This window comes from Pelmatolapia mariae, linkage group LG20 (genome assembly GCF_036321145.2).
Source record: "Pelmatolapia mariae isolate MD_Pm_ZW linkage group LG20, Pm_UMD_F_2, whole genome shotgun sequence".
Classification (NCBI taxonomy): domain Eukaryota; kingdom Metazoa; phylum Chordata; class Actinopteri; order Cichliformes; family Cichlidae; genus Pelmatolapia; species Pelmatolapia mariae.
The window spans coordinates 31,313,866-31,325,393 of record NC_086244.1 but is presented as its reverse complement, the minus strand read 5'-3'; the positions used below and the strand labels follow the sequence as shown (position 1 = coordinate 31,325,393).

The 11,528-nt window shown below is 38.5% G+C and overlaps 1 protein-coding gene across 1 annotated transcript in view; it reads left to right on the top strand.

Annotated features, from left to right (window-relative positions):
* Window positions 1-435: 435 nt before the first annotated feature.
* The window catches only part of si:dkey-11f4.7 (piezo-type mechanosensitive ion channel component 2), a 32,584-nt gene continuing 21,491 nt past the window's right edge, over window positions 436-11,528 (top strand). Inside the window, 15 exon segments of the mRNA XM_063464335.1 lie at window positions 436-499; window positions 1,827-1,922; window positions 5,482-5,583; window positions 5,772-5,817; window positions 5,924-6,083; window positions 6,583-6,796; window positions 6,908-7,121; window positions 7,258-7,423; window positions 7,999-8,118; window positions 8,295-8,336; window positions 8,467-8,599; window positions 8,922-9,076; window positions 9,832-10,098; window positions 10,668-10,776; window positions 10,973-11,094. Coding sequence (XP_063320405.1) covers window positions 436-499; window positions 1,827-1,922; window positions 5,482-5,583; window positions 5,772-5,817; window positions 5,924-6,083; window positions 6,583-6,796; window positions 6,908-7,121; window positions 7,258-7,423; window positions 7,999-8,118; window positions 8,295-8,336; window positions 8,467-8,599; window positions 8,922-9,076; window positions 9,832-10,098; window positions 10,668-10,776; window positions 10,973-11,094 — 2,010 coding nt within the window.

The following is an 11,528-nucleotide window of genomic DNA, read 5'->3' as shown; positions in this document are numbered from 1 at the left end:
GCAACGATAGTGGATATTCTCCTGAGTGAGATTAGCTACAATATGAGGATAGTAACAGAGATGCTGGGTTACAACCCATTATGTCTGGGAGAGAGACAGAGAGAGAGAAAGGGAAAGAAGAGAGAGGTGAGGAGGAGGAGGAAAGGAGGGTGTGACAGAAACACAAGCAAAGAGCAAAGGGAGTCATTATCCGCACACAATATTTGAATCTGCTGTGTTTTTTAATCGCACTGCTTCTCGTCCTCGTGTTATTTTTTTCTTTGCTGTACTATAAGATGCTTTGATTGAGGCAACATGAGTTCTCTTCTGACAAATATGTGAGCGGGCTGGAATTTCCCTCCACATAACTAAGTCACTTACTTATTTATGCGGACATCCAGCGGGTGAGAGCATCTGAAGGAGCTGTTTGGGTGTCTCTGACACACAGAGGAGGACATGGCGGGGGACCTCGTGGTTGGGATGCTGTATAACTTGTTACTACCCCTGCTCCTGCTCACTGGTGAGTTGATGTCTGTATGTTTATTTAATTTTTATTTATTTTTACTGCTGGTGTTGGTGGTTTTGTCCGGAGATAGTCGGGTTTATAGGGATATGTAATAGACGCGGTTTCAGATTTTTGGGTGTAAAAGTTTACATGGCAAGAATCTTCAGGTGTTTACTAAAGGTTGCATATCGTTAACACAGCATAAGCTGGGTAAAAGCTACTGGTGAACCCTTGTTGCAGCATATTATCGAGACACAAAAACAATAATTCACACTCAATTTGTGAGAAGCAATGTGCTGCCAGATTAAACCTGAGGTAGACCGTGCTGATGAAAAACAGTTACTCCTATCTGAGCAGCATTTCTGTACCCACCATCAAGTAAACTGTTTAAGTGAAACCTGCACATAATGTCCCTATGTGCTGCAGGGTAAGGTTAACACTTAACCTCTGCTTGCTGCTTAGGAGCATTTTGATGATCATTTGTTGGTATTTCTGCTGGCATAAATGTTCTCATTTTGCAGTTATAATGTTGTTTAAAATGAATGTATCATATTTGAGGTTAGGTATGAGGTAGTCAGTATTAAACAATTTTCTTTAAGATTCTAACAAATCATCCATAGATTTCAGAAGTACCAAAATATTAGCTGAATTGTAGGGCTTTTTTAAATTAGTTAACTAAATTAATATTTATTCCTGTTCCAAAATATTTTAGGTCTACTTGTTGAACTCAGGTGTTTTCCAGCATAGAGCAAACCAATCAAAAACAATCAGCATCTTTAACCAGCTTTGTTAACTAAGGTTTCCTTGCTAAAACAAATATAATGGCTTATATTAATGGCAATAACAGCTTACCAGGGATTTTTCCTACACATAAGAAATCACCCCGGAAGTGTGTAACCTTTTTTTTTTTTTTTTAAACAACTTTAGGTTGGGGTTAATTTAATTATTCATAAAGTGCACCTTTGCTTATCAAATGGGCAAGAATAACAGGAAAATGATAGGGCTTCTGTTAAGTAGTATACACTCAGTGCTGTTACTATAAGCAGAGTAATCACACTGATGTGGATAGACAACCCAGAAAAACCCTCTTTCAGCCAGGTTTTATAAATTGTTATACTATAAAAAAAATCAAAGGTATACTAGACACAGTTTATTCTTTTGCCCTTTGTTTCATTATGTGTGTTTTACTGTTGTGATGTGTACTTGCTACCTTAGATGAAACATTACGAGTATTTTAGAGTTTACATAATAATAAACATTAAAAAAAAGCATGCTGTGCCTTATAAAAATTTTCTTTGAATTTCTCTCAGACCCATTGTGTTTTTTCCCCTCTGCTTCTCAGCTTCATCTTTCCGCTATAATGGTCTGTCACTGGTATATTTCCTGTTTTTGCTCATCTTACCGCTGCTGCCGAACCCGAGTCTGGTCACCATGAAAGGTGAGAGGGGCTCCAGAGGCTAATGACGTCATCTGGCCTGTTGTTGCTCTGATTCATAATGTAAAGGTCTTGGTTGAAACTTGATTCAAATTTAAACAACATCAGTGATTCAGTCTTTTTTGCCTGAACTTTAAGCTTATAAGATTATTCCAGCATGTACCAGGTAATTGTAGAAAAACAATGTTAATTTCCTACCTTGTGGGTTAGAGAAAATGCTTTCACTTTGATAAACATTTCTTGTGATGTTTTGTATAAAATTTGCAGTTCCACATATTTGTACACCAAATGCTCTGTGGCATTCAAACCTAATATTGATCTGGCATCTTATTTTAACGATTAAAATGTGTGGTTAAAACTGATAAAAATTAAGATACATTTTTAGAAATTTAGAATTAGCTTCATGACCCTGATGTCATTCACTCACCTTCTTTCTCATGTCTTCTTTTGATTTTGGCATGTTGCGCTAATGTTGAGGCCGTTTAGCCAGTTCATGCTTCTGTTCAGTTCAGGTGATGATTCGATGGAACAGGACATTCACAGTTATACAGTCTCTGTGTGACAAATCATACTCCAAACAATTATCAGTGCTTTGAGGTTTGAGCAAATACTTTTTTGTTTTTGCAAGGTCAGGCTGGTATTACTTGATCATTATATATAAATTCATATAACTAGGAATTTATATATTTGCTTATTTTAATTTAGTCTCTATCTTAACTGGTTTTTGCATTGTTTTTTATGCCATTTAATTTTTTTTAATTTATTTTATGCTAGTTTGTGTACAGTTTTGTGATCATGTTACTTACCTACTTATCATTTCAAACTTGTATTTTGTGTTTTCGCTGGTTGCCTTTCCCTTTTTTTTTTTAACTTAGTTTAAAGAGCAGAAACAGTTTCACATGAGGTACGTGCAAAAATAGGAGAAATCAGGTAATCTGATGTAAAGTAAAAGAAATGTAAAGACAAGCGCAGGTAAATCAAACTGTGTGCGATGTATATATGTCTACAGCATGCGTGTGTGTGCCATCTCTGTATTGATCACAGCATTCTGATGAATTAAAGTATATGTATCCCTCCCTCAAAGTACTTTGTAAAGGGGAAGTGGTTTGAATGGTCAAATCAATTATACATAGCCTGGTAATTACAGCAAGGAATTAAAAGATGTAATGTCAGCATTTTGACAGCATTTCTTCTTTCGCTCTTTTTCTATGCCTCCATATAAAAACTGTTTGCCCTTCAGCTTCATAAATCCCCCTGCTATAATCTTACTGTGCGTGGACTAAGTGGTAAGCCTGTGTACATCGTGTGTGTACGGCTCATGCGTTTCTGTGCACCCACCTATGCTGGAGAGAGTGTGTACGTGTGTGTTTTATGAAACAATGCTTTTAGTAAAAAGCGTGAACATCGACAACACATTTGCTGGCTCAGCTAATGCTAAGCCACGTCAGCTATTAATGCTTTGTATCTCCAACCTTTTGATTACAAGAACTCTAGCCCTGAGACTATGAATTGTTTTATTTATTTGAATATACAGCCAAAATCGCAACACAGCAACTCACTTTCAGACTGTCATTAATATCTTTAATGACAGTCTGAAAGATAATAAATTGGGAACTTGTGCAAATAATGTTGTGACGCGAGTGTGATTTCAAAAATAGTGCCACAAAGCGATTTCATTGGATAAATAGCTGTACTAGACCAGTCGTGCCAGGCGTTTCTTTGAGACTTGAGCGTCCAGTTTCTTTCATAGAAACTGGAGTATGGACAGAACCAGTCCAATTTACTGCCAAGTGTCTGGGAGACAATATTCTGCTGAACAATGTCTGAAGAGAACCACAGGATGCATCCATTACTGTGTGTTTTTGTGTATCTGTGTCCCAGAACTCAGAGAGTAACATGCCGGCTTTATTTAAGGGGAATAAAAATGATTATTGAGTTGAACAGGAGACAACAAAACACGTGGTGTACAGCAAAGATAAAAGCAACTTCTATTTTTATTGAAACCAACTTTTCTCTGCAACTACAACTGTGGAATTAATCCTACTTAATTTCAGACACAATTCTGGCTTCCAACAATTATAGAATAATATAATAGATTAAAAAAACTATTGCATAATATTCTGTTTTGCAACAGTTTGCTTGCTTTGCCTTTCAGGACATCTCTTTCTTTGACTTTTGTTTCTCTATAAATTTTATACCAGGGTGTCACAGATTTAGTCCTGCTCACATTTTATTTACATATTCATCTTTTATATTTGAATTACGGTTAAAGTTTGAAGAAAGTTGAATTGACTCAGTATTTTCAGTCTATGAGTAATTGTGTTAATTATTTGTGATTTCATAATAGATAAAAATAATAGATTTTGTCCTAATTTCATAAAGTTTTCTTGGTAGCATTTAGAGGGAGAGAAATTGCTAATTATTAAAGATTAAAACATCAAAGTCACACCTCGGGACCTGTTCTATCAACATATATAGTGAAATACATCATTTGTTTCCCCGAGAGACAAATTTTGTATTTTTCCCTCTGTAATTCATCACAGTGGATTTTAAATCAAGCAATCACGATGCGATTAAAGATTTTCACCTTCAATTCAAAGGGTTGGAAAAAATGTGTATAGTTGTATCATTGTTGAGGTCTGCAATAAAGAGACACCTTCATAATGGAAATACAAAGAATTTACTACAAGATGCAAACCACAGGTTACAATGAAGAACAAGAGGGCAATGTTGCAAGAAAACATCTAAAACAGCCTGAACATCTCTGGGGAAACAAAATCCTTGGACAGATGAAGCCAAGATTAACTTGCACCAGAATGATGGGGAGAGTAAGATGTGGAGCAGAAGACAAACTGCTCCAGCATACCACATTATCTGTCAAACATGGTGGTGGCAGTGTTATGGTGTGGGCATGTATGGTTGCCAGTGGAAGTGGGTCATCACCCAAAGCATACTGCAAAGGAACTAAAGTTTTTCAAGACAAAGAATTGAAATATTCTTCAATGACCAAGACAGACCCTTATCTCAACACAACAGTTCAGTTTTATAGTTACTAAGAGACAAAACTGAGGGCAGAAAAACCCACAAGCAAGCAAGCAGCAACTGAAACTGGCTGCAGTGAAGGCCTAGCAGAGCATCTAATGGGAGGAAATGCAGGCAGTCATTGACTAAAAAGGGTTTTAATACAAGTATTGAAAACAATCCTTACATTCAAAGTTATGTTGGTTTGTCCAGTTAATTTTGAGTCTCTGAAAATGTCGGACTATGTATAAAAAATGCTGTAATTCCTTAACAGTTTTTACAAACTTTGTGATAGAAGCTATCAAGGAAAGCTGATAATCTGCACTTTAATCACATTGTGATTGTTCAATTTAAAATCCACTGTGGTTTTGTACACTGGTGTTAAACTACAAACTATCTGACGGTCCAATAAATTATGGGCGTAACTGTTTGCACTACTGTAAACCATAAACCATTTCTAGCTCATTACACAGAACAAAAGACTTTGTTCTGAATTCTGTAACTGCACTTACTTTTGCTTCCTGCTTGCTACTGGTCTTAGGTCAAACTGGGCAGTTCCTGCGGCTGATCATCTACACGAGTTTGATGTTCCTGACCCTGCAGTGCTTCATGCAGATCCCCTTCGCATACATTCCTCCACAAGGTGAAAACAAAACTCTGGTCACAATAAATGAGCGATTTTTATAATAAAATGTCACCAATCCTCCGAGCAGACCTCAAAGACAGCCAAAAAAATAGCTTGACTATAAAACAGTGCAAAGAAATACCCAATTAAAACAGGAATAATGCTTTTTAACTTGATGGCTGTTTGGTTTTCCCCTTTTCTAACAGTTAGTGGCTTCTGGGATGGATTTCTCTACCATTTGGGAATTGTAAGGTAGGCAGCCTGTGTTGGTTTTTTTTTAAATGTGCTTATAAACAAATTGATGTATCATCTATTGGAGATGAGTGAAGATCAAATGTTAATGTGTGTGTATTTTCAGATTTAGCTCGGTTGATCCTGGGAATATTGTACGTCTCCTGCTCCCAGACGTGGGCCTCTTGGTCTCTACGTTGTTCATACTGAGGCTCTGCAGGAAACTGCTACGCCCTGTGCCCCAGGTCAACCTCCATGAAAACGGAATCCCGCCCTCTGACCCGCAGGTAACCACTCGCTTGTCAATAGCTATAGTCACTATGACACAACATTACCCTTGGGGTATCAAACATAAGGCCCAGGGACCAGAATCAGCCCAGCAAAGACTCCAGTCTAGTCTGCTGGAAAGTTTTGGAAAATGTGAAGGAGTACAAAGATTTTGAACTGTATTTTAATACATTTTTCTATTGATAAAGATGACTCACTTTGCCATTCAGTGAGTCATCAGTCAAAAAACATTATTACAAATACGGGGCAGTCTGGGGAATGAGCTACTAGAACTTTTTCTGTAATTTTACACATTTATTGTGTGCTTCTTTTTTCTCATTTTAAGACATCTCAGGGATTAAATGTTTAGCTAAATGTCTTTACAATGACAGAATGGTGAGTTTTAGTGATCTGACCCACTTAAGATCAAAGCAGGCTGTATGTGGCCCACAATGTTCTATTGGTTTAACTTCCCTGCATTAAGCTAACAAAGCGCTGATTGTTTCATGGATCTTTCAGGATGTGGAAACCTCTGACACGGAGTCAGAGGATGGAAGTGAATTAGAGGGTTCGTCCTTTGACAGCTCAGAAGAGACTACCCTGCCGGTACAGTCGGGTCCACCACAATTTGTCCAGAAGCTCATAGTGTTTGCAGCTGGACTGAGGCTGCTGCTGTCAGCTATCATGAACACAGCAGGGAAGGTGGTGGTGACTCTGCTGCTGGGGTTGGCAGGTACAATACAGCAGCAGCTTTGTGCATGCCAGCTTACTATAGCTTAAAAATGGTGAGTATTGCCTAATTCACCTTTTTCTTCATGGCTTGTCATCTTTTATGTGTGTACAGGTATCATACTGCCCTCCCTTACCTCAGGAGTGTACTTCGGGGTGTTCCTGGGGCTGGTATGGTGGTGGGTGTTTGGCCGCTCCATCAGCATGCTACTCTTCAGCTCCCTGTGTGTGATGATGGCCATTTTCAGCGGAGGACACCTGCTGGTTCTGTATCTCTATCAGCTGCCACTTTCCCAGGCGCTTATACCACCAGAAGATGTTTATCCCAGGTATAGAAATAAGATTAGATATTTAAATTATATCAGTCTGGTTCTTCTATTTCTTTATTTAAATTCTTTTTACTAAAAATATGCCTCACACTTATTCTCTTTTCTCTCTCCCTTTACTCTTCCCATTCATCTCCAGATTGTTTGGTATGATAGGAGTCATCAGATCCGACACTTCAAACCTGCACTCTCTTAGCATGCACACAAACGTCAGCTGGCCAGACTTCCTCAACCCTTTGGTTCTTCTACTCCTCTACTACACACTAGTGGCTTTGCTGCACAAATGGGTTCATGTCACAGAGAAGGTGCGCGCGTGTGTGTCAGACTAAATATGTTTAGAGCCAAAAGTCATCTGGGATAGGTTCGAAATGACAAACATGGGTTTTTTGTTAATTAAAATGAGAAAAATACATGCTCGCACACATCAGAACTCGTGCAGGTTCCTGGGCAGAAGACAAGCCAGTGACAAAACACACACAGACAATAATGCAGACAGCCGGGTTATTTTAAGTCACATGGGTGTAAAGTCCAATGAGGTCAAAAAAATGTTTCTGGCTGGTGGATTTTAATAAGCAACACTTGCCTTGGCTGACGAGGGCAGAAGTTGCTTTTAAACACTAGAGTTGTGCATACATTATCTGCTCTTCAGCTATTGCAGTGACTTGAGCTAAGAAAACTACTGCTTTTATCATACCAGTAACACACCTCTGCCCCAACTTCCACAACTGTGTTGCCCAAGGAAGCAGATTTCCAGGTTCTACCAGCTTATCTTGGAAGGTTGCCACTCCCAATAGTACTACAAGTAGAAGTGCAAGTTTTACTAATACTTTGAGTGCTACTCTGCCATTGCTGGTCCACATGGTTTTCACTTACTTGGCAGACTTTTGATAGTGATTGTGCTTCTCAGGATGAAGCAGATGAGGTTGAGAGTCCAGTAGAAAGTCCAGACGCTCCTCCAAGCTTCTCCAGGGTCATCTACATCTCAGGAGATAAGCAAGAGGTAACTTCATTATTGAATTTTGCATCCGACTATAGTTCTGGTTGGTACTTATATCAGTGATCCTGAATTCATGCTGAAAGCTTAATGGCTGCTAAATAAATTATTGGACATCACATAGTTTTATTGCTACAAGTTGGTATTTAAACGCCTATTAAAGTCAAGATTTCCCTTTTTAGCTTTTAAGTAGCACAGATGAGGAAACCTATCTACCTGACGAGGTGAGGATGTTTTAGCATTTTCTATTTAGTACACTGAATTCTCAATCAGATGTGGACTCACTTAAAATTTCTTAGAGATTATCCTACAGTTGTGTTGTAACACACAGCATAATTTGCTCTCTTTCTTCAGCCAATGATTTTGATCAAAGGAAACTCCTGGCAAGATCTCCACACTGACAGTCTTGGATGTCCATTAGGAGGGGCAGGTTACACAAACGGTTACCCTCTACCACATTATGAGGGCAAGGACTCACTGTCTCATGGTAATCACAGAAAGCTTTCTAAATACATATTTAATTAACTAAAACTATACAGTACACAAACTTGATAAAAAAAAAGCAGAAGCTACTTTCAGCTGCTCTCTTATTCATAAGGGGCCACTGCATATAGATTTGGCAGATTTTTTAATGACAGATGTCCTTCTTCACACAACCCCAAAAAAGATTTGTGTGTCCTCCTTGGTATGGAACCAGGGAACTTTTTGTTTGTTAGGTAAACATGTAAACCACTACGCTATAGAGTCAACTTTAATTTTTCACTAAACCCTTTCATTTCATTCTTTACTTTCCCTCCCTCTTTTGCCAGACACAGAAAGCGAGGAAGATGTGGAGGAGAAGACTGAGGAGGTCCATGAGAGTTTGACAGACACCTTGCCTCTACCTTCAGGCCCAAGTGGTCTGGTCATTTTTGGTCAGCAGGTGCAAAAGCACAGCTACGTCAGCGGCCTTATCATCATGATGGTAGAGTACAAATAATCATGCTGGTTCATAAATGTGTTCTGTGTGGTGACTTTTTTTTAGCAGCCACAACCAGTATCATCACAGTGTTGAACAGGTGAAGACATTAGGAATAGGTCACATTATGTTACAAGCAAAGATAAGGAGGATTTACACATTAGCTATGAAGTTTCAACCTTTAAAGAAAATGGTTTATTTGTTTTCTGAAACCACTTTTTTTTTTATACAGTTACAATACTTTAGACAACTGCAAGACTAATTTATATATCCATACTGTTTTGTGAAGCTTTTTATTACAAATTCCCAGAGCCTACTGGTACAATCTTTATTTTCTACCAAGGTTATTATAGTTAACTGTAACTAAGATAAAAATTAAATCTAGATGTGAAAGGCATTTTAGTTAGCTAAAATAAAATGAAAAACATGACTTTTGAAAAAATTTTTTTTACTATTACTATATCTTAGTAGTATTTGTTAGTTTTCGTACGAGTTTTATCACAAATTGTCTAATTAATTTTGACTAATTAACATCTGACCAGTTGAAGCTAAAGCAGCCATATTTGGGTGAGTAAAGATTAGCAAGCAACTTTGCATAGTTAATAGCAGGCTCACTCTGTCGTTATGAAGTTAACTATAAGTTAATTCACAACATTAACAATATTAGCTAATTCACCCTAAGCGGCTAAAGCAGCTAAAGAAAACTAGCTAACATTAGAGGTTGTTAAAGTTGTTTTTGTTATGATATCCACTGCGTACAGATTTGGAGTATCACCTACAACAACTGGCTGACTTTCGCCATGCTTGTGTGGTCCTGTATAATTTGGATGATGAGAGACAGAAGGCGGTATGCCATGATGTCCGCCCCTTTCCTCGCCATCTATGGCACCGTGCTGGTGGTGCTGGGCTTCTTCAGCGGGCTCCGGCTGAGCCGGGCCGAGTTGTACCCGGGTCTGCCCCCGGCGGTCATAGTGGACTTTGACCTGAACAGCTATCACCCTGCACCCTGTGTCCACCTGGGAGCAAAGGTTAGCCATGACAGGGTAATAAGGAGCAGGAATGGACCTGATAAACTATTGTAATTTCCTTCTGTGATTCTCGCTTCCATTAAAAACAATAAAGCTGTATTTAGACCTAACTTAGCTTGTAGGTTATATTGTTTTTTTGTGTGTGTTACCGTTCAATCATTTAAGAAACACGAGCCTTACTGTATACAGTAACCTTATGTACTTAGTAAAAATTACTCTTGTATAGTCGTTTGGCTTTTTTGTACACATTTGTTGTCTAATATAACTCTAATTCACTTTTTCTTCCTGACATCTATTTATCAGTGTGTTCATGTATTCCATCTAAAGTTTATTACCATAAGGAAATTTGTGTTTTTTTAATCAGACAGTCTGAAGTCACTGAATTCAGTTTAAATATTTCTTAAACAAGAATTTTCCAACAGGATCCACAGACTAGTGTACTTTGAAAGCTTTTGACAGATTTATTTAAAATATTTTTTTGTTCCCAACACAGGTCTGCTTCAGTTTAACATTTACTAAGTACACAAACTTTTGTATTTTGTGTTTATGATAAACTATTTTCACTGCAGGTCTTCTACACCTTCAGCTTTTGGTTGATGTTTCGTCAGCAGCTGAAGGAGAGACAGGAGGGGCAGAGCATGAAGGCAGAATCTCTGGATGAAGTCAAAGTCGTGCCACGTAATTTATCTTTTCATTGATTTTCTCGAGATCATATGTCAGAAGATGTTGGAGTAATGTAACTCCTACCTGGGCACTAATGAAAATCATCCTGACATCAACAAGACAAGTTTAATCATCAAGCTGTCCCTGTAATGCCCTCCCTTACCTCCTCTTTCTCACTGTGTTTCTGCCTCCTTGTTTTGCGCCTTGCCAGCGGAGGAAAATCAACCATCTCCTCTGGTAGCGAAACTGATCTCAGGTGTAAAGGGGTTTCTGGTGAAGTACTGGATCCTCTTCTGCTGCTCTATGTTCTTTGTGGTCAGCTTCTCTGGAAAGGTATCTAATGACAGACTTAAACATCGTAGCACTGGCTAAGGCAGATTTTTACTGACAGAGGCCCTAAATATCACAGGAAGAAGTTTTTTAACAACTATTTTTTGCTTTTCTTCTCAATATGCTTTTTGCATTCTCATTACATGTAGTGCCCAGTGCTCACCAGATACTGGCTGTGAGCACTCTGGCTAGTATGGTTATTGTAAGAACTCATCTTGCTGCTGTTTCAGCCCATGGTGCTACATACGGCAACGTACAGAAGCTTTAGTAATGCTCATCTAACACAGCCGTGAGATGAAGTCCCGGTTACATCCTGTAAAAATGAAGATGTTGTTACAGCGGCTTTCAGTAAAGGCTGCACAATCTTAATCTGCAGACATAGTCACAGAGAGTCTGTCTGTGGTCAGTGAGGGAGCTGAACCAGCGCTTCCAGTCAC